Source organism: Gallinula chloropus, assembly GCF_964237585.1.
Source record: "Gallinula chloropus genome assembly, chromosome: 3".
Classification (NCBI taxonomy): Eukaryota; Metazoa; Chordata; class Aves; order Gruiformes; family Rallidae; genus Gallinula; species Gallinula chloropus.
The window spans coordinates 121,299,361-121,322,529 of NC_140087.1; the positions used below are offsets into that span (position 1 = coordinate 121,299,361).

Here is a 23,169-nt window from a genome sequence, read left to right on the forward strand (position 1 = left end):
CAGCAAGGTGAAACCATCCCATGACCCACGTAACGATCCCCTCACCCAGCGATCCCACGGCACGGCCTCTCCCTGCTCCACCACAATGCTCCAAGCCAACCCCCAGCTCCAGGGATCCCCCAAAAACCAACCCTTAGGCAAGAGGTGAGCGTGCCAAGAGCCTGGGGTGAAGAACAAGCTCGATTTCCACCACTGCTCTCCACATCTCCACTGGCCTTGGACTGAACTGCACCAAGAAACCCCCAAGCTTGGGCTTGCTGACGGCTTCGACTGCAGCCAGGCAACGAGGCTCAGCCAACCCCACGCCCCTGTGACACCAACGCCGCTGCTTCCCGTCACGGACACGTTTTCCAAGCTCCCCATATTCCCATCTCTCACCAGAGTCCCAGCATTTCCTTTGGGATTTAGGAACACTGCTTGCCAAGAAGTGTGTCTCCATATTTGAGGTGCACCCTGCACCTGCATCCATCCTTATGGAGGGGTGGGAAAGGCAGAGCTGCTGCCGCCACCTTTGGCTGTACATGAGCAACTCCATCGCTGCTAACGAAGCTCCTAGTAACGAGGGGAGGATTCAAGCCAGTGGCAGAGGAGTGTCAGGCTTCTTGGGGATGCCGAAGCTGCTGCTGAGTGCCATGTTTCCAGTGTGAGCAGGGACAGACAGTGGCCTTCCAGGGGTGCTAGAGCCCCACAGGAGTCTCCAACTGGATTCTGGAGAGCCTCAAGCCTTCGTGTGCTCTGCTTTGAGCACCTGATGGTAAACAGAGTGGAAGGGAAACAACCACACAGAAAGGAAGGGGTACCTTGAGCTGTATTTCGCTGCGGTCTGTTGTGCTGGTGAAGGCAGGAGCCATCAGCTCTGCTGGGGATGGGCTGCACATCCCTTCCCCTTCCCTAGGAACAAGTGCCGGTGAAGAAAACTTGGCTGAGATGTGGCTGGAGAGGCCACTGAACAGCCCAAAACATGGTGCAGGCTGCAGGAGAGGAGTGCAGACAGCACTCGCCTTAGGAGCGCTCAGGGACCACCCCTGCTCCTCTCCTGGGAGACACCTGAGAGACAACCAGGTGGTACCATCCTTCTGCTGTGGGGTGCTGGGGTGCTGAGCTGCATCCTGCCTCAGTGGAAGTCAGGCCAGGAATGGCAGGGACATCTACCCTGAAACACTGGGATGCATGGGGCAGGATAACATCACTCAAGGGATGGCAACCTACATCCTTCCTGCTTGTTACAGCTTGGGATTGAAGCAGAGAGCCAGTCGAGTGCAGAAGTTGGGTGATCACATGGTGGGAGAGAAACCAGCTCAGAGAACAGCCCCATGAGCACGATCCCAGCAGCGCCTCCCAGTTACATGACAGATAAAGCTCGGGGTGGGATGAACCTCTGAACGCAGCCCAAAGCCAGGGGGTGAGCACAGACAGGGTGGGGGTTAAGGCTTTCTGCTGAGGGCCACAGGTAAACCCAGTGGCAGCAGGTTTCACGCCGGGATGGGGCAGAGCGGGGACTCCGGCTGCCGGCACAGCCCCGGTCTGGCACACCCCAGGCTGGTGCTTCGCTTCTGTTTGGCTGCACATGGATTAAGGGTGAATGTCATCTTCCTTTGCCCCACCAAACGATCTCAGGAGCCACCCTGACTCCCACTGCACCAAAAGCTGAACTCCTGCACCACAGGGACCTGGCACCATGAGGAGCCGCCTCTCGGCAGACCCCATCCGCGCTGGGCTGCTTTTGGGACAGGGTTTATTTAACCAGGGAAGGCTTGGGGAGCCAGTCTCAGGGTGCTGCTGGAGCAGCTGCCCAGGGCCAGCAAACAAGACCCTGAAAGGCAGGAGGAAATGTCCTGAAGCGCTTCCAAGAAGCCCCGGCCGCGCTCAGAGACTCTCCCCAGCTGCCTTCTGGCACCGCAGCGGCTGTAGAAAACCACAGGCTGAGGCTGCTGGCCCACAGGCACGAGCCTGGGGCACTGCCAGCCCCTGCTGTGCTGCACATGGACCCCAAAGCCCGGACACGCTCCCTGTCTTCATGGGTGGAGCCACATCTGCAACATGCCACATGGGAAAGGGCATCAAGAACCAGACCAGGGCAACCAAACTTCCCTGTGGCTGAGGCACAGGACCCAGCATGGTGCTGGGACCCAGGGAAGGACCCTCCAAGCAAAGACCTCGTCACCAGATGATGACACCTGGAAGTCCTCAGGGCAAGATGAGTCAGGCTGTGGTGTGTGGGAGGGGGGGAGGAGGAGGAGGAAGGCTGCAGGAGAAAGGACAAGGACAGCAGTGGTGAGTGGAGCTGCCCCAATGCTGGGAATCACCCCTCTGTGATGGAACACCTCCAGCCTGGCTGCATGACAGCCCCCCCTGAGCAGGCAGAGAGGTCCAGAGGGGATAAAAGGGGGTGGTGGAGGGAGAAAGGAAACAAAAAGGTTTAAAAAAAAAAAAAAGCCCCCCCTCCTCCCAAAAAAAAAGCCTCAGGAGGCAAATCTAAACCACTTTCATTTTAAATAACAATAATTATCATTAAAAAGAATGGTTGCCCTTGGCTGGCGAAGGGGCAGGGCCGACAGCCAGCCTGCCCTTCCTCAGGGCACGATCCTCAGCCCGGAGATCCTGGTCCCCGTCGCTCGGCGGGGAGAGCGGGAAGGGAGGAGGAACCCACCCTGCTGGCTGAAGCCAGGAGATCCCCGGTCTCTCCCCAGCTGGGAGGCTGGAGCAGGCGGGAAAGGGTGCTGGGAGCTCACAGCCCCACCAACAGCCACACCCTCTGCCCTCACCCGCCGCCGCTTGAAGGTCATGGGGGGGCTGAGGGGTCCTGGCTGCCCCCCACTTCTAGATGAACTTGAAGCACTTGGTCTTGTCGTGGGGCAGGCGGGTCTTGAAGAGCACGGAGTCCACGCGGAACTGGGTGTAGAGCAGGGGCATGTACCCGTACACCCTCACGAAGAAGTTGATGCACTTGTGTCGCTCGTGGAAGTGAGAGTCGTCGTGGGAAAGAGCCTGGGGGCACCCGGGGCAGCGGAAAGTCCAGCGGGAGGTCACCTGCAACCAGAGGGTCAGAGATGGGCAGGGACACCCTGCCCACAGCACCCTGGCTGGGGGGAAGAGCCTGCCCACAGCACCCGGGCTGGGGGGGGGACACCCTGCCCACAGCACCCGGGCTGGGGGGGCGGGAAACACCCTGCCCACGGCACCCGGGCTGGGGGGGCGGGAAACACCCTGCCCACGGCACCCTGGCTGGGGGGAAGAGCCTGCCCACAGCACCCGGGCTGGGGGGGGAACACCCTGCCCAAGGCACCCGGGCTGGGGGGGGGAAACACCCTGCCCAGGGCACCCTGGCTGGGGGCGGGGGGGACACACACCCTGCCCACGGCACCCAGGCTGGGTCGGGGACACACACACACACACCCTGCCCGTGGCACTGCTGGGGGGACTCCCTGCTCACGGCACCATGGCTGGGGGGGGACAACACCCTGCCCACGACACCCTGGTCGGGGGGGGACAACACCCTGCCCACAACACCCGGGCTGGGGGGGGACACCCTGCCTTGGGGGGGACACCCTGCCCATGGCACTGTTGGGGGGGACACCCTTCCTGGGGGAAACACCCTGCTCTCAACACCCTGGCTGGGGGGGAAACACCCTGCCCATGACACCCTGGCAGACCCTGACATACCACCTGCCTTGCAAAGACGCTGACCAAACCAGTGCTGCCCCAGAAACACAGAGCCCAGTACAAACCTTTATGGGAGGCTTCACAGAGCCCAGTACAAACCTTTATGGGAGGCTTCCTTGTGAGGTGAGAGACCAGGAAGTTCATGGCGATGTCCTCGCAGTTGATGTACTCATCCACCATGTCCCGGATGGCTTGTGGCATCACGTAGGAGTACAGGTAGGCGTAGTACTGGAAAGGAAGAAGAGTTGCTCAAGGTGGGCCCCAAGCAGCCCAACCCATTGCTGGTGCCACCTGCACCAGACCTGGAGCTGTCACGGCTCCACAGGGGAGTATCCAGACCACTCCTGAGCCCAGAGTTCAAGGAAGCCACTTACTGGAGTCAATCCTGCCCCAACCTGCAGGCAAAGCAGCAGCAAACCCACCCCACAGCCACCACCCTGAACAAGTCCTGAGGCTCCTGTAGCCACCAGAATTGAGGAGCAATGCTTCCAGCTCCCTCAGATCTCACTGCCTCTGAGGCTGCACTCAGCATGGGAACAAATAACCTTCCCAGTGTGATGTGACAGGGCAGGACAGTCCCCTTGGGAAAACATCCCCCCCTTTTCTCAAGGCTTCCCTGCCATCTCAGCCATGCAGGGATGCACATCTTGGAACCACCTTCTGCACTGCTCCCTTCCACCACCAACCTCCAGCCCCTGCCACCACACAGCTGCAGGAAGCTTTGACAACCCAGCAACGCTCCATAAGGATAACGATGCTACAGTAAAGATGTGGGGCAGGCAATCCCATGGCCCATATCACCCACCCCATGACCAAGAGCCACCACTGAAACATGCTCAGTTGGCCCCATGCTCCATCCACCAGCATTTCACAGCACAAACATCAGGTGTTCCTCAAGGAGATGGGTCACCAGGACATGGACTGGTCCCTGGCTGTGTTTCACCTTGGATGGAGCAAGGGAAAAGGAGCAGTGAGCTCCACAATGTGCTCTTCAAAACCTAACCTCAACGCCCTAGAACCATCCAGCCTCTGGTTACTGGGAGAAGGGGAAGCTCAGGGGCTCCTCACCTTATGGAAGAAGGCAGCACCAGTGAGCACCATGGAGAGCTCGCAGGAGTAGTTGGAGTTGTAGAGCCAGGACTGATGGGGGATGTCCCACGCGTGGTAGCGCCCCGGGAAGCCAACGATGCGGTCCCTTGCTTCTCTCCAGACCCTGGGGACACAAAGCCTTTGGGTGAGACACACAGATCTGGGGGAGTCCAGAGAGAGATGGGCACAGCTCTGGCTGAGAGCCACCACGCACAGGAGGACGTGGTGCACGGAGCCCAGCTCTCGGCTGGGGCAACGCCGCGACACCCAGGCACCCTGCATGGCAAGAAACAAGCCCTGGGTGGGAGCCTGTTGGAAACAGAAGGATTTTTCCCTCCTTCACAGGCACAAATTAGGGCAAAAAGTGGCATTTTTGTTCCTTTTTCCCTGTTGCATGCAAGTTGCCCCCTGGAGAGCTGCAGAAGCGATGGCTGCAGGGCAGGCACAAGCTGCTGATGGGGCTGAGTTTCCAAGAGCCCTGAGCTTTCCTTCCACTTCTAGCACAGCCAGGGGCAAAGCTGGGATTATTGTTACAGCCTCTACACAAGTTAATGAACCTCCTGTACAACCTGGTAATGAAACCTGAATAATTAACACTGCCAGCAGCTTCCCTGGCACCACCCTCCCCACAAGCACTCGCTGGCTGCGGCTGCTGTCAGTCCACTGGGATTGTTTTGGAAAGCTGGAGTCAAAAGCACTCACCCCATCTCACTGCTCCCCCTTCTCACTGCTCCCCCTTCTCAGTTCCTAACAGCACTCCCAATCTTTCCTTTCCCAGCTCAGCCACAAAAATAAGGACTTCTCTGGAGAATCGGGTCTTGGGTGTGCTCCTCAAAAGGTTTGCTCTGGGCACCCACCTCCAGCTCACTCCTGAGAAGCAACCAGAGCAAGAATCACAGAATCCTAAGGGTGGAAAAGCCCTTTAAATTCCTGGAGTCCAACCATCCCTGTCCTGTGCTGACCCAGATCTCTCAGCAACTCATTTCCCCCCTGTTAAACACCCCCAGGGCTGGGGACTCAGCCCCCTCCCTGGGCAGCCTGTGCCACAGCCCCACAACTCTGCCAGGGAAGAACTTTGCCCTCCCAGCTGAGCTGACCCTGCCCTGGGGCAGCTTGAGCCCATTGCCCCTTGGCCCAGCTCCTGGCCCCTGGCTGCAGAGACCATCGCCCACCTCTCTGCACCCTCCTGGCAGGGCAGGGGAGGTGGGGAGAAGGGCTCCCCTCAGCCTCCTCTTCTCCAGGCTCAACACCCCCAGCTCCCTCAGCTGCTCCTCAGGGATTTGCCCTCCAGCCCCTTCCCCAGCCTGGTTGCCCTTCTCTGCACTCGCTCCAGGACCTCCCTGTCCTTCTGATGCTGAGGAGCCCAGAACTGGACCCAGCACTGGAGCTGCAGCCTCCCCAGTGCCCAGCCCAGGGGCACAATCCCTGCCCTGGCCCTGTGGCCACGCTGGCTCTGACACAAGCCAGGATGCCCTTGGCCTTCCTGGCCCCCCGGGCACACTGCTGGCTCCTGGGCAGTCCCAGTCCCCCCACACCCCCAGGTCCTTCTCCCCAGCAGCTCTCCAGCCGCTCTGCCCCAGCCTGTAGCGCTGCTGGGGGTCGAGGTGTCCCATGGGCAGGACTCTGCCCTTGGCCTGGTTGAACCTCAGCCTCTTGGGCTCAGCCCATGGCTCCAGCCTGGCCAGGTCCCTCTGAAGAGCCTCCCCACCCTCAGGCAGATCCACACGTCCTCCCAGCTCAGTGTCGGTCCCAAACCTACTGAGGGAACATCAGCTCCCCTCACCCAGGTAATAAAGCCATTGAACAGGCCAAGAAGAGTTTCTTGGCCCCAAGAATTACAGCCCAAAGCAAAGTTCTACACCAGGGTGCAGTGGTTACAGGCAGAGGTTCACTCAATCACCTCTCCCCTGGCTGAACATGGTGGCACATGGGGGCTTTGTAGGACCCAGGTGTTTGTAAGCAGGGATGTGAGAACAACACACAGTGCTTCTCCTTTTAATTTGATGCTCACCAGGGCTAAAACTGTTGAAGCCTCAGCCAGGTGCTGTGGAAATAAAGAGACCAAAGAGGGGGAGAAAACAGCACAGAACAGGCCATGGAAGAGGAGCCAGGAGTCCTGACGCCTACTACCCTGTTTCAATCACTTCAACACCTTGTTTCTCATCTTTCAGCAAGATCTCCTTGTCTCTCCAGGCATTTTGTGCCTCTGAATCTTCTTCCAAACATGAACCAACACGTTCCAGTGAAGCAGAGAGCCAGTCCCCATCTCCCACCCCACAACCAGCTGCCGCCTGCTCTCGGCTTAGCGATCGCAGCCCCCAGACCTGGCCTGGTGAGCTGATGAGCCTCAGCCAAATGAGCTCCAGCTCCTCGTGCCACCCTCACTCCCCAACACCTTTCTGGCAGTCAGTCAGTGAGGTTCAGCTGTAGGAGCTGCAGGAGCAGCCCACAGAACCCTCCCACAGCAGGAGCCCATGGAACCACTTTCTCCCTCGGCCACGTCATCGGGAAGCTCTTTGCCAGGGCAAAGCCAAGAGAAAACAGAGATGTTGGAGGAGAAAGGGGGTGGGAATGAGAGCATCCAGCTTTTTCTGTGTGACATCTGTCTTTCCCATGCTTTGCAGGGAAAAGAGCAAACAGGATGGCAGCCCACCACAAGCACGGGAGCATCACATCCCACCACAGCTGCCAACAGCCTGGCCCTGCCAATGGCAGATGAAGGATGAAGCACAACAGTCTCCTGGAGTTGTTTTTCTGGTTTCATCCCTCCTGAGGAAGCCAGGCACCTCCACAACCCCCCCAAAAACATTATCAGAGCAGCAGAAGCTGAAGAGTTGAGGTTAAGACACGTGAGAATCGGGGTTGCCTGGACAACCTGCAATGAGCCTGCACTGACTCAGCAGCTCACTGCTGCGCATTGCTCCTCCTGGAAAGCCACGGGAAGGGCTGGGCTGGTCCTAATTCTGGTCTCAGCTGCATCTGAGCAGACCCTGGGAAGTGGAAGAACTCACTTTGGGCTCAGAGATTACGTGTGTGTGGAAGCCACTCACCGGAAGCCAAACATGATCTCGTCGTGGCGCAGGTGAGCGTCGTCGTCGATGGACAGGATGGCCTCCGTCTCGATCTCATCCCACGGCAGGAACCGGTTGTTCAGGCTGTTCTTCTCCGTGCGGACAACCTAGGAGGTGAACACACCCTGGTTACGGTGGAGGGGGGTGGGTGGAGAAGAGATTTGGGGCGTGGGGCCGCGCGCTCCGGCGGCGGCGCTCCGTTGCGGGACTGCGCTTCAGCATCGCTTCGCAGCCACCCCACCGGGGACGAAAGGCATCGGGGTCACTGCAGCACCACCAGCTCACTGCAGCACCAGGTCACTGCAGCACCAGGTCCAGTATCCAGCCCTTTCACCTGCCCCTCTCACTGGATCACCAACGGTGACCCCAGTGCCCACCACACCAGGTACTGGTTGTGCTTGTGGCCGCCGGTCCTCTCATGGAGGGCGTGCTCTGCAGCAGTGAGGAGAAGGGAACGGCAGCTGCAGCTGGTCTCTCCTTCAGCTGCTGAGGAAACCACTCACCAGTTGCTGCTCTGAACAGAATTGCTGCCACAATGGTCCATGCTCTCTGCCCTGGATGCTGCTGGGGTGCAAGGCCTCCATCCCAATGCTCTCACAGAACCCCAAGGCTGGAAAAGCCCTTTAAGCTCATCAAGTCCAACCGTCCCTGTCCTGTGCTGACCCAGATCTCTCAGCACCTCATCTACCCATCTTGAGTATCTCCGGAGAAGGAGACTCCAAGAGTGGTCCCCAAATAGCCAGCAAGGCAAATTTAAACCTTCCCCTCCATGCCCAGGCTGGATCTGTAACTGGCTTTAGCAAACACAAGGGGTTTTGCAGCTGCACCAGGAGAGCCAGGCTTGCTGGCTCAGAAAGAGGGGACACAGCTCTGGATGGGGCAGCTGGCCCCCACCCAGAGCTGCTTGTCAGACTGGAAGAGCTCTTTGGCAAACCCACACAATGACAAGCCTGAGAACATCACCCAGGGCCCAGATCTTGGTGGGGGTGGCTGAACTGCTCCAGTGGGACACAGGCATTTCACCTTTCTAAGCAAGAGCCTTTAGTCCCCCAGCTCCAGCCCTTTTCCAGGTCATCACCCAGCACATCGTGGCATCAACAGGATCCATTCTCATTATGCCAGTAGCCTTGTCCCACATGTGACAGCACCCAGCTCTGTTCAGGCTGCTCTGCCCATTCCCTCATCCTCTCCTTAGCTCCAACTCCTCCAGCCCCACGCTGGGTGCCAAAAAGGACTGTGGTGGTTCAGCCCCAGACAGTGGCTGAGCACCACACACACTACTCAATTCACCCCCACAGGAGAGACAGACAGACAGACAGAGCCTCCATGGGGTGGGATAAGGACAGTTCACTGACAAATATCACTCTGAACATAGAACAATAATGGCCAGTTACACCCAGTGCTACCACAGAGTAACTTACTGACCCAATGACTAGAGTGCTGCCCAATGACAAGGACAGACAGACAGGCTGACCTACTGACTGACTGACCCACTGTCCCAGCCACACTCAGACTGTCCTGGGGTCAACAAGCTCCTGCCCTTCCCCAAGCAGCCCCTTTTATGGGGAAGTGGTGCCAGGTGGTGTGGAAAACAGCCCAGGCTGCCTCAGCTCACCTGTGCTGGCTGCTTGGGGAGGTGAACTCTGGCCTAGGCAGAACCAGGACACTTCATCACACACTTAAAAAACACAGCTGAGTGACACCTCATGGTGTCCTCAGCCAGGGGTATCTCAGAGCCCTCTTCCAGCAACAGCTAATTAACCTCCCTCCACCACGCGTGGTGACCACGGATCTAGTAGATATTATAGTCACCATGGATCTGCACCTACAGACAAGAGACATGGTATGTTGCCAAACTCAGGGGTTTACAGGCCACAGGAGTTCAATCTGGTGGGACCTCCTTCTGTGGTGGATGGGTAGACCTGATGCAGCCACCTCCTGGGAGACACATCCCACGGCACCAGAAAGCAGCTGTGAAACAGCTCAGCCCAAATTACAAAGCCAAGAGCTCAAACTTCATGGCACCAGTTGGACTCTAAATGCTTTCTGTGGAACGAGTGGCCAATGGCTGGTGGGGCTGACAGCACCCAGCTAAACCAAAAAGGACTTCAAAGCCACCTACATTAACCTTCTGCATGATCCAGGCCACAAGGACCTCATCTCACACCTGAGCTGACACCAGCAGAAGTGTCTCTGCTGGAAAGGCATCTTGTCTCCATGTGAAGACATCAAGAGTGGGGGAATCCACCCTTCCCCTGAGATGTTCTCTCAAATACTAACAACATCTCACTACTGATGAATTACCTACCTCCAGTCCCCAGCTGCTGCTCCTTGGGGGGGGGGGTCTCATCCACCCCAGAAAACTACACAGATGCCATAACCAAACCCTCTCTCCATTCTTTTTCAAGCAGATTGAGGTCTCAGTCCCTCACTCTGGGCTGTTCCTCTGCCCTTCCATCACTTCAATGACTAATTTTGCCACCACCATGTTTCTCAACAGGCTCAAGTCCTGTCAAAACCCAACACAAGATGTTCCCTCAGCTATGCTGAAGCCATGAGCTCCAACAGAAAGGACAGTTGGGAGTTGCCCTTACCCAAGGGGATTAATACAGTGAGGAGGACACAAAAATCAGCCATCTGGTCTTAAAGCAAATGTTAAGGTTCCAAACACTGAGCAGAGGGTCTGTGGTAGCACCAGCAAAGAAAACCCAGCTTCTCCAGGCTCCAAACTACCCTGGGGATTTCTGGCTGGCTGTATTTTGCCTATTTTGGTCTTCTCCTTGGGAAATTTGAAATGAAACAACATACTTTGTCATCAGCTAAACACCCCCCAGCTCACAGTCCTGGGCTTCCTACACAGTTTGTAAACTTCAGAGACAAACTACAAGGTCTGAAATGCCTCTGAGCTCCCAAGACACCAAGTCAGAAGTTTCTGCTTTGTTCAGCAAATCAATTCAAGGTGATTCAGTTCCATGATGTGGGGTCTGTTTGGGGTTTCTGAACTCAAGGAGCACAAAACCCCACGACTCCATGCAAGCCCATTGGCTCCTAACGTTGTTCATAGAATCACAGAGTGTTTTGGGTTGGAAGGGACCTCAAACCCCATCCAGTTCCCACCCCCTGCCATGGGCAGGGACACCCTCACTAGACCAGCCTGACCAAAGCCCCATCCAACCTGGCCTTGAACACCTCCAGGGATGGGGCTTCCACAGCCTCTCTGGGCACCCTGTGCCAGGGCCTCCCCACCCTCAGAGTACAGAATTCCTTCCTCACATCTAACCTACCCCTGCCCTCTGCCAGCTTGAAGCCATCGCCCCTTGGCCTGTCCCTGCTCTCCCTGGTGACCAGTCCCTCTCCCAATTCCTGTAGGACCCCTTGAAGGATTGGTAGGTGGTATTTAGGTCTCCCCAGAGCCTTCTCTTCTCCAGGTTGAACCAGCCCAGCTCTCTCAGCCTGGCTTCATAGCAGAGGTGCTCCAGCCACCGATCATCTCCGTGGTCTCCTCTGGCCTCGCTCCACCAGCTCTGTGCCTTCCCTGTCCTGGGGACCCCCAAGCAGGACACAGCACTGCAGGTGGGGTCTCCCCAGAGCAGAGCAGAGGGGCAGAATTCCCCCCAGCCCAGGACACAGTTGACCTTCTGAGCTGCCAGCACACACTGACACGCTGCCAGCTCACGTTGAGCTTGTCATTGATCAGCACCCCAAGTCCTTCTCCTCAGGGCTGCTCTCCATCCATTCTCCCCCCAGCCTGGAGCTGAGCTGGGACTGCCCTGACCCACATGCAGGACATTGCCCTTGGCCTTGCTGAGTTTCAAGCAGTTCCCATGGGCCCATCTCTCCAGCCTGTCCAGGTCCCTCTGGATGCCACCCCTTCCCTCCAGCATCTTCACCACACAGCCTGGAGTCATTGCAAACTTGCTGAGGGTGCCCTCAATCCCACTGTCCATGTCACCAACAAAGATGTTGACCAGTGCCAGTCCCAGTTCTGACCCCTGAGGAGCACCACTCATCACAGACCTCCATGTGGACATTGAGCTGGTGACCACAACCCTTTGAGTGTGACCATCCAGCCAGTTCCTTATCCCCCAAGGGGTCCATGTGTCACATCCATGTCTCTCCATTTCAGAGACAAGGATGTTGTAGTGGACAGTGTCAAATACTATGTCCACAGAGCTTTACAAGGTTAGACAGGACTAAAATTGGGCATAAATCCAGAGTCTGCCCAGCATCAACACCCCTAACCAAGACTTTACAGTATGTTCTTATATATATATAAATAAAAATGCAGGAAAAATCCCTATTTCCCAGCAATCTTCCCCTCCTTGGTAGTGAGGCTTTATGCTCAAGCTTTAAATTAAGTGTCACATATAATTTGATGGTGAAACCATGAAGGATGTCTATGCCCTTGGAGAAGTTCTGACAGTTCAACCTGGTGAATTGGATTGATTTCTGGGCAGAGAGCAAAGTCTGCAAGAAATGAGGAACCTCATTGCTCACCTCAGGTCTTCATCAGGTAAAAAAGACTGACCAAAGACACCAACCAGAAGGATGCTCTCAGAAGGGCTGGATAATTTGGGAAGACAAAGAATGAGCTCTTGGGAAAAGGATCTGTTGCCATCACACCCAAATCTGTTCTGATTCAACCCAAATGGGCTGGGGATAAACAGCACCATGGGCAGAGCAGGAGTGGAGCCAGGACAAGCTCCCTTTCACCAGGCAGTTGAGAATTATGACACTGAAGATGCAGGAGCCAAATGCATCTGCCTGAAGAGCTGACCTCAATCTACACTTCACAGGGAAAAGCTGAGTGCTCCTGCCAGCTGAGTCCTCTGGGGAGGACACAGATTTACAACACTGTCAATCCCTTGTCTTGGCACCAGCTCTGCATGTGTATTAATAAGCTTCAGAGCAGCAAGTCTCCTGCTCTGCAGGGGAGCACCTGAGCCAGCAGCTCTGGGGTTGTATCCTTTGCTGTCCCAAGGACTGATCTGCTGGACTGGAGCAAAGTCCTCTTCAAAACTCAGCTTAGCTTGAGGGGAGAGCTCGGAGCTCAGGGTGGGATGTGTGCAGGACCCCACCTGGGACAAAGCTCCCAGTAAGGACCCTCCTGTTGTGCTCCTTTTCTTCATGGAGCAGGGAGGAGTTCAAATCCTCTCCATGAAGAAAAGAGCTAACACATCTCCCAGATGGCCAGTCTGATTGCTTGGACTTGGCTCTAGAGATGTCACCATCACCATCCTCACTCCACTTGGGAGCTGCTGATCTTCATCTCGCCCCATCCACAGCTTCCTTTTCAAGCTGCACAGGATGTTTCTCACCCACCTTGATGATGGCTTTTCCTTTCTGCAGAAAGCACATGGGAAGCCAAGACTTCTGCTCCTGCTGGGTAATGCCAAACTGGCATCCCCAGCAGTGTGGGCAGCAGATGAGAGAGGGGATTCTACCCCTCTGCTCTGCTCTGCTCTGCTCTGGGGAGACCTCACCTGCAGTGCTGGGTCCAGCTCTGGAGCCCTCAGCACAAGGAGGACATGGACCTGTTGGAGAGGGGCCAGAGAAGCCACAAAAATGATCCAAGGGCTGGAGCAGCTCTGCTGTGAAGCCAGGCTGGGAGAGCTGGGCTGGCTCAGCCTGGAGAAGAGAAGGCTCCAGGGGACCTTAGAGCCCCTTCCAGTCCCTGAGAGGTGCCTGTAGGAAGCTGGGGAAGAACTGTTCCCCAGGGCAGGGAGCCATGGGACGAGGGGGGATGGGTTAAACTGGGAAAGGGGAGATTTAGGGTGGGTGTTTTGAAAAAGTTCTTCCCTCTGAGGGTGGTGGGACACTGGGACAGGGTGCCCAGAGAGGTGGTGGAGGCCCCATCCCTGGAGACATTCAAGGTCAGGCTGGGTGGGGCTCTGAGCACCCTGCTCTAGTGAAGATGTCCCTGCTCACTGAAGGATGGGACTAGATGGCCTCAAAAGTTCCCTGCCAACCTTACACATTCTATGATCCTATTTTTGAAGTCCTACTTTGGAGAATTTCTGACATCTTCTGATTAAGGAAGTTGCCCAGGTGAGCCCTTAGGACCTGCAGGCTACCAGAAACACTGGGGTCCCTTCTCTCTATGCATCCCCAGCAAGAGCTGAGTCAGAAGCTTATTTCCAAGACTCCTTAGGAGGAGCTCAGTGTGTGTGTGTGTGTGTGTGTGTGTGTGTGTGTGTGTGTGTGTCAGTGTGGATTCACATGCACAGAAACAGGATAAATCACATCTTTTTGTCACCACAGCTGACTCCATCCCCCGCTCCTCCTGGAGTTGAGGTGTTGGATCAAACTGGCACTTACTTCTCTCCAAATGCAACCAGAGACCCAGATGAGGAAGACAACAAGCCTGGCTGGTCCCACAAACCAGCAGGAGCCTCAAAGCTGTGTGTTTTGGGGGGGAGGGTAGCTGTCAGATGGGGTTTGCACTGACCAGCTGGAATTAAGCAACAAGTTTGGGATGTCAAGGCAGAGAAGGACCTGGGGGTGTTGGGTGGCTGCAGGCTGAACATGAGCCAGCAGTGTGCCCAGGGGCCAGGAAAGCCAAGGGCATCCTGGCTTGTGTCAGAAATAGTGTGGCCAGTAGGTCTGGGGAGGTGATTGTGCCCCTGGACTGGGCACTGGGGAGGCTGCAGCTCCAGTGCTGGGTCCAGTTCTGGGCTCCTCAGCATCAGAAGGACAGGGAGGTCCTGGAGCGAGTGCAGAGAAGGGCAACCAGGCTGGGGAAGGGGCTGGAGGGCAAATCCTCTGAGGAGCAGCTGAGGGAGCTGGGGGTGTTGAGCCTGGAGAAGAGGAGGCTGAGGGGAGCCCTTCTCCCCACCTGCCCTGCCCTGCCAGGAGGGTGCAGAGAGGTGGGCGATGGTCTCTGCAGCCAGGGGCCAGGAGATGGGACAAGGGGCAATGGGCTCAAGCTGCCCCAGGGCAGGGTCAGCTCAGCTGGGAGGGCAGAGTTCTTCCCTGGCAGAGTTGTGGGGCTGTGGCACAGGCTGCCCAGGGAGGGGGCTGAGTCCCCAGCCCTGGGGGTGTTTAACAGGGGGGAGATGAGGTGCTGAGAGATCTGGGTCAGCACAGGACAGGGATGGTTGGACTCCAGGAGCTTAAAGGGCTTTTCCAGCCCTGTGACTGTGCCTCTGTGCTGTCAGGCAGGGCTACATCACACTGTAACCACCCCCAGCTCTGGCAGGGGTTTTGGCATCGGAAGGGGCTCCATATGGAAACCACACACCTGAGCTTCACTCTCTCAAAGATGACTTTGCTTGTGATCTCTCTTGTGCTCTGTGATCTCCTTCCCACACTTAACATGTCAGAGAGCTGACAAGAGGAGCCAGGCCAGTTCTGAGGTAGGCACCACATGTGCATGTTGGCCACACAACAAGAAGCCAAGCTCTCTGCCAACACAGCTGCCAAGAAGCCAAAGGAGCTGTTGCCATCACAACAGATGCCACCAAAAATCTCTGCAGCCCTCTCCCAGCTCCCAGTGAGATGATGTTTGTGTGAATCACATGGTTCTGACCCAGACCACAGTGTTCTTCTCTGTTTTCTCAGTGTTTTATGGCTGCCTGCTCCTGGGCAAGCTGAGATGCTCCACAAAAGCTGGCAAGATCCCCATGGCTCTCAGCCCAGACCTCCAATCTATCTGCCTGCCCTTACCAAGGACAACTGCAGTGGTGCTTACTGAAAACTACCAATTGCCTCCTGAAAGCACAGCAGCAACCTCACCATCCCTGAGGTCCTGCCCACACAGAACTGCTTCCTCCTGCCAACCTCAGCTCCCACCATGACAAAAATCCTCTTGGTTTCCAGAGCACAGAAATTCATTCAATCCCTACTGGCCAATGTCCTGCTTTCCAAAGCCAAAACCACACCATGAAGCACAAGGACCAAGCCTTGAGCTCAGCCAGTGACTCCTCATTTAATGGGAAAGAAAGAAATCCAACCTCATCAGATGCAACATGATGGTCCACAATGCTGGGACTGTGCAGGCAGGCAGCAGATGGGATGCTGGCAAGGACTTCCCACCATAACCAAGCCCTCAGGATGATGCTTTTCCTCCCCATAATCACACTCATATTCCCAGCCCAGCCCCAAAAACTGGAGTAAATGAGACCAACACAACATGGGACTAACAGGATGTTTTGGACAGATCTCCATGAGCTGCAAATCCAGGGGAAACTGCAGCTCTGCACTCTGACATGCATGAGAACACAGGGTTGGAGCTTGCTCCACAGAATCATAGACTGGGCTGGGCTGGGAGGGACCCCAAGGGTCACAGAGCTCCAACCCCCCTGCCACAGGCAGGGACACCAACCTCCAGGCCTGGAGCTACACAAGGTTACCCAGGGCCCCAGCCAACCTGGCCTTGAACACCCCCAGGGACGGGGCACCCACCCCCTCTCTGGGCAGCCCCTTCCAGCCCCTCACCACTCTCTCTCCCCAGCATGGGTGTACCTCAGCAGCTTGGCATTTTGTAAGGCTGTTCCTTCAGTTGTGAGTGTTTACAATGTTTAACACCCCTGGGATGCAGATCATGGGTGCAGAAAGAGGGTCCCTCAACCCCTCCAGGTGTTTAAGACAAGGATCTTCTGCTGTTATCCCTGGGTGAACAGGCTGAAATCCAGAAGGTACTGCTCAAGGGGCATGGATGGGATCACAGCTCCCAAGTGAGCCCCCTTACCCTGGCCAAAGCTGTCCTGGAGGGAGATGCAGGCTGTGTGAAACCACCAGCACATGAGGTGCAGCCCTAAGGGGACGTGCTCCTCTCCTGCTGGCCTCTCCCCACAAACCCTTCCCACCTGCAGCTGGCTCCCCCCTCCACTCCAGCTTGTCTGGGTGAGGCCCAGGCCATGTGGCTCTTGGCTCTGCTGTGGCTGGGGAGGGGGGAGAGCAGGCAGGAGGAGATGGCACTTGGCTGCTGATGCTTGTTCCCAGACCTCTTCCACAGCAGTGCTCACCTACCTCCTCATCACTATCAGCATCTGCTCTTGCTGGGTGTGGTGGCACCTGCACCAAAAGGATCAGTCACCTGTTTGAGCATCCACCCAAAACCAGCTGGGGAAGGGGCTGGAACACAAGTGTGATGAGGAGTGGCTGAGGGAACTGGGACTGCTCAGCCTGGAGAAGAGGAGGCTCCAGGGGGACCTTAGAGCCCCTTACAGTCCCTGAGAGGTGCCTGTAGGGAGCTGGGGAAGAACTGTTCCCCAGGGCAGGGAGTGATGGGACGAGGGGGGATGGGTTAAACTGGAAAAGGGGAGATTTAGGGTGGGTGTTTTGAAAAAGTTCTTCCCTCTGAGGGTGGTGGGTCACTGGGACAGGGTGCCCAGAGAGGTGGGGGAGGCCCCATCCCTGGAGACATTCAAGGTCAGGGTGGACCTTCTTGTTCTCTCCAGCTCCCTGGAAGGAGGTTGTGGGGAGCTGGGGCTCAGCCTCTTCTCCCAGATACCCAGTGACAGGAGGAGAGGGAATGGCTGCAAGTTGTGCCAGGGGAGGTTCAGGTTAGAAATGAGGAGACATTTCTTCTCCCAAAGAGCAGTTGGGCATTGGAAGGGGCTGCCCAGGGAGGGGGTGGAGTCACCACCCCTCAGGGTGTTCAAGGAGAGGTTGGATGAGGTACTTAGGGACATGGTTAGTGGGTGATAGAGGTGGGAGGGGAACAGTTGGACTGGAAGATCTGGGAGGGCTTTTCCAACCTGAATGATTCTGTGATTCCATTTCCTTGCTCATCTATTGCCCAGTGAGACATCCCTGGTTTGTACAGTGGCTTCCCCTGGCAATGCTTCACCTTCCTGTTCTCCCTTCAACCTTTGCTTGTAAAGATGGGTTGAAATGCTACTACTATCCCCTTCCTCAGTAGGAATGACCCTGCTGCTCCTCACCCAGCACCTCCTCTTCACCTTGACACAGCTACAGCCCCCTCCTTCACACCCTGAGCCAGCCCAGGCTCCAGCCTCCTGTGCTTTGCCACCTTCCCTTTAAGGCATTTTCAAAATGGGAATGTAAAGGATTTACAGACTATTGTAAGATTCATCTCCAGGGGTACAAAGAGAGCCTCACTGGAAGGGTATCCAGCTGTGAAGCCAGCCAAAGGCACCACATCCTGCACAGAAACTGGCCCAACAGCTGCATGTTAAAAAATACACATTATTAAGTCATAGAATCACAGAATCACAGACAGGTCAGGGTTGGAAGGGACCCTAAAGTCCAGTTCCAACCCTAAAGTCCAGTTCCAACCCCCTTCCCCAGCCTGGTTTCCCTATCCTAATGGTACCTCAGTAACTTCATGGACCTTGGAAGAGCCACGTGAGACCCTGGAACAGCCACAGAACAGCCTAAGAATGATGCACAAGCTACAGTGCCCTAACTCTAAAAAACCCACCCAAAACCCTTCTGAAGTACCAAGAAGCCCAGATCTTTCTCAGCCCTTCACTCTTGAAAAGACTCTGCTCTCTAATTCATGCACTTCTCATTTCATTGGAAGAGACATGCTGCTAGTCCCCTGGTCTGAGCTGAGGAATCTGGCAGCAAATGGACTGGGAGCTCAGGGATGGACCTGAGAGGAGCTGTCACATCTCATCAGTGAGATGGAGGGCATGGAAAAGTCAGCACTGAGGTTTAAGAGCACCTTTGAGGTATCTTCTCTTCTTGCCAAGCCATCAGCTGCCAGGCAATACCAGGTCATCAGCTTAGAAAGGAAGGAAACACAGACAGCACCCATCTTAGAGGCACAGCAGCACCCAGCAGAGTCAGAGCATCTGCAGTGGAAGAAGAAAGTGCAGGCAAGCCAAGGGATGTGCTCCCAGGGGATTACTGGGAATATCTTCTTTCTCTTCACTAAGCAAGGCAGAGCTTATCTCTCCCCACTCTGCTCTCTGGCTTCCAGCCCAGCTCTGTTAATTAAGGGGACTTTTGTCAGTGCCAATCCTCAGCATTGCTGTGCAATCCCCTCTGCTGCAGCTGCCTCTGCCTACTCGGGACCCAACAGATGGGATTCCTGCTCCAGCAGTGAAACACAACACCTGGCAGAACAGGTAGGAGACCTTTACAGAGACACACGGCTGGAAAAGCCCTTTAAGCTCCTGGAGTCCAACCATCCCTGTCCTGTGCTGCCCCAGATCTCTCAGCACCTCATCTCCCCCCTGTTAAACACCCCCAGGGCTGGGGACTCAGCCCCCTCCCTGGGCAGCCTGTGCCACAGCCCCACAACTCTGCCAGGGAAGAACTTTGCCCTCCCAGCTGAGCTGACCCTGCCCTGGGGCAGCTTCAGCCCATTGCCCCTTGGCCCATCTCCTGGCCCCTGGCTGCAGAGACCATCGCCCACCTCTCTGCACCCTCCTGGCAGGGCAGGGGAGGTGGGGAGAAGGGCTCCCCTCAGCCTCCTCTTCTCCAGGCTCAACACCCCCAGCTCCCTCAGCTGCTCCTCAGAGGATTTGCCCTCCAGCCCCTTCCCCAGCCTGGTTGCCCTTCTCTGCACTCGCTCCAGGACCTCCCTGTCCTTCTGATGCTGAGGAGCCCAGAACTGGACCCAGCACTGGAGCTGCAGCCTCCCCAGTGCCCAGCCCAGGGGCACAACCCCTGCCCTGGCCCTGTGGCCACGCTGGCTCTGACACAAGCCAGGATGCCCTTGGCCTTCTTGCTCCCCCAGGCACACTGCTGTTGAAGTAATTACATCTCACTGCTTGGAATACACAACACCTAATGATGGCTGATGATATTCAGCATTTAGAAGTTGCCATGTCCCTTTCTGGAAGAGCTTTAGTGCAGGCATTCAGAGCTGGGGGCTGAAGACATAAAAACAACCATTATATCTCAACTAAGGGAGGAAGGAACCAGGGTCACACTATTAACTTAGGGAGCACCTACTATAAGAGTCGCTATATAAACGTGGTCTATAAGCAGAGCCAAGAAGCCATCAAGTTTGCAGGTAGGTTGTTTTTTGATGGGCACAGGACAGAGGATTTATTAATGCTTCTGTGGCTGGGAGCAGCAACCATAAAGAGCACTCAGGCACACAAACCCACTTCTGGCTTCCAGGTTTATTCCAGACTGGAAGCTTTCTGGGGAGAGGGGTCAGAGGAGCCCACAAAGATGCTCAGAGGGCTGGAGCAGCTCCCCTATGGAGAGAGGCTGAGGGAGCTGGGCTGGGTCAGCCTGGAGAAGAGAAGGCTGTGGGGGGACCTCACTGCAGCCTCCCCATCCCTGAAGGGACCCCAGGAACAGGAGGGGAATGGGCTTGTTAAAGGGCAGAGACTGGCAGGACAAGGGGCTGGAGTGAAGCTGGAGGAGGGAAGGGGGAGAGGAGAGACTGGGGGGAAGTTCTTTGCAGAGAGAGTGGTGAGGGGCTGGAAGGGGCTGCCCAGAGAGGGGGTGGGTGCCCCGTCCCTGGGGGTGTTCAAGGCCAGGTTGGCTGGGGCCCTGGGCAGCCTTGTGTAGCTCCAGGCCTGGAGGTTGGTGGCCCTGCCTGTGGCAGGGGGTTGGAGCTCTGGGATCCTTGGGGTCCCTCCCAACCCAGACCAGTCTGGGATTCCAAGGTGAAAAGGCTGAGATTTTGCTGGGAATGTTCTGATGGGTCTGGATGCAATGATGGCAGCTTTCTGCCACCACATGTGGCCTCAAATCCATTATCTAGAGCTGAGAGCTCCTTTATCTAATGGTAGAAGAAGAGAACTCACAAACCCACAACACGATTCCCTCATCAGCATTTGGTCTCTTTTTGTTCTCCTTGTTCCATGAGTCCAGCTCATGGAGAACAGCCATTTCCAGCAGCTCAGACAGCAGAGCTGGGGTTGGGCCATTACCCTGAACGTGGTCAATTAAAGGTGAAGGGCACTCTCACCACATGCACAATCACACCTCAGCACACCATAAGCAACCCCCTTCTCACTCAGCCTGGCAGAGCCAACTGAAGACAAACCACAACACAACCCCCCAGGTTGAGTTTCTGAGCATCTTCCCTTTGCTCAGAGGCTTCAGTTGCTGCATCCTAATTGCTGGATCCCTTGGCTGAATCCTCCTTCACCTGGTCCACATCCCACACCAGCTCACCACCTCCTCCCATCCAGAGGAGCAGAAGGCAATGGTGAGACAAGCCCCATCCCCACGTTCTCCAAGCCACAGGCTCTGTGGTAGGCAGCATCAGGCTCTCCCAAGCTTGGCTTGCCACAAGGCTTTTATTACTTAGTGATTTCCTGCTAGTCAATTAAAAAGGGGGATTAAAAATCATGGGGGAACAGATGCTGCTGCAATGAGGTAGTTAATACACAACACAAACACAGGGCTGGGATGAAAACAGACTCCCAGAGCCTCCTCCCACGACCCACAGTATGGTTTGGGAATTAAGGACCAGCATGGGTTGGAAATGAAGAGAGAGTTCACATAAAGGAGGCCCAACTAAACCCAATTCCTGTTAGAAATTTCTGATCAAATCAGCCTAATTATTCCCAGGGTTTTGAACCCACTTTGCTTTGCCAACCCTCACCCAGAGCGAGAGGAAAATGAGCCTTACTGCACAGAATTAGCTTGCTTACAGCTGGTACCTTCCCCAGCAAAGTGCTTTCCTTGTTCCCTGCTAGTTCTCTGCTTCCAGAGTAAAAGATGGAGCTGTCCCTTACTATAGAGATAAGAGAGGTTTCCACCAGCCAGGGCTTGGGAAGCTCAGGAGATTAAAGTGATGATTAGTCCCCTTCCATCAACATCTCAACCTCAACCTCCCTGCCCAGAATGCTTTTAATGTTCAGTATCAAGAACAAAACCCACTTCCCTTCTCTAGACAAACCTGACACAAGCCAGGATGCCCTTGGCAAACCACCATGCAAACCCTAAAAGCAGCAGGAATTCAGCCCTGGATAAACACCATGGTGTTTTGTTGCTGAGCTGACTCTGGTGCCAAGTCCTGTGGTGCCACTTTTGTCCCCAGCTGCTGTGACAGATCTCGCTCTGGAGTGGAGCCTGTTTGGAAGATGCACAGGCAGCTTTCTGTGGGGGAACATCAACACCCCGAAGATGTTCATCAGAGTGTAGAGGGATGCTTCCCTTCCTCTTTTTACCTTTCCTCCAAGTCACCAACCCCCCAGCTGCATCCCAAGCCAAGGGAACTCAGGGAGCTGAGCCTGTGGTAAGCTTTTCTCCATGGAGAAGCTCTTACAAACCAGCATAGGGCACAGGAGAGAATGAAGGGCTGGTGTAGACAGCAGCAGCAGAGCCCTGCAAGGGTGTCTGAGTTAATATTCAGCACATAAATCCCTGAGAAGCCGGCGCTGCTTGTTAGGTTATCAGCATCCCTTCACGCATCGCTGCGCCTCTGCTTGGGCCCCGTGGCACCAAGCAGCTGGGTTTTTAGCACTGGAGGTAAACTAAGCAGCAGATTTGCTCCTTCTTCTGCTATACAAAGGTAGGAATAGCTACTGAGATGGCAAAACCTCCAACGGAGGCAGGGAGCAATCCACCCCTCCTGCAGCACTGGGATCTGCAGGCAGCAGGTGGTGCTACGGACCCGGCAGCAGCACATGGACATTTCCATGGAATATCACCCTGGCTCATAAATATGGAGAAACTGAACTTGTGGAAGTTCAGTTGTGTTCCTCCTGAGACTGTACACAAGCTAGAGTAAAGGTAGGGAAATGTGGGGAGTGCCCACGGTAAAGCCCCGACTCACCGAAGAGCTTCAGAAGATGAGCTGGTCCAGCAAACACAGGTCAGGTCACCAAGGAGGGGCTGGGTACGTGATTAAGCACTTAAGTTGAGTCAGGATCAGAGCTGGTCAGGACCAAAGCAGCCCTAAGGGAAAAGACTTGGGGGTACCTGTGAGTGAGAAGCTGGACATGAGGCACCAATGTGCATCTGCAGCCCACAAGGCCAACCCCACAGAATCACAGAGTGGTCTGGGTTGGAAGGGACCCCAAGGATCCCAGAGCTCCAACCCCCTGCCACAGGCAGGGACACCAACCTCCAGGCCTGGAGCTACACAAGGGTGCCCAAGGCCCCAGCCAACCTGGCCTTGAACACCCCCAGGGATGGGGCACCCACCCCCTCTCTGGGCAGCCCCTTCCAGCCCCTCACCACTCTCTCTGCAAAGAGCTTCCCCCCAATCTCTCCTCTCCCCCTTCCCTCCTCCAGCTTCACTCCAGCCCCTTGTCCTGCCAGGCTCTGCCCTTTAACAAGCCCATTCCCCTCCTGTTCCTGGGGTCCCTTCAGGGACGGGGAGGCTGCAGTGAGGTCCCCCCACAGCCTTCTCTTCTCCAGGCTGACCCAGCCCAGCTCCCTCAGCCTCTCTCCATGGGGAGCTGCTCCAGCCCTCTGAGCATCCCCGGGGCTCCTCTGACCCCTCCCCAACAGCCCC

The 23,169-nt window shown here is 56.0% G+C and overlaps 1 protein-coding gene across 1 annotated transcript in view; it reads right to left on the reverse strand.

The window, feature by feature from the left end:
* EXTL3 (exostosin like glycosyltransferase 3) overlaps positions 1 to 23,169 on the reverse strand; it is a gene marked incomplete at its 5' end in the record, with an annotated part of 33,342 nt that continues 10,173 nt past the window's right edge. The window contains 4 exons of the mRNA XM_084261310.1: positions 1 to 3,030; positions 3,763 to 3,891; positions 4,732 to 4,876; positions 7,803 to 7,930. Of these exons, the coding sequence (XP_084117436.1) occupies positions 2,821 to 3,030; positions 3,763 to 3,891; positions 4,732 to 4,876; positions 7,803 to 7,930 (612 nt within the window). The 3' untranslated portion in view covers positions 1 to 2,820. The remainder of the gene's footprint in view (positions 3,031 to 3,762; positions 3,892 to 4,731; positions 4,877 to 7,802; positions 7,931 to 23,169) is intronic.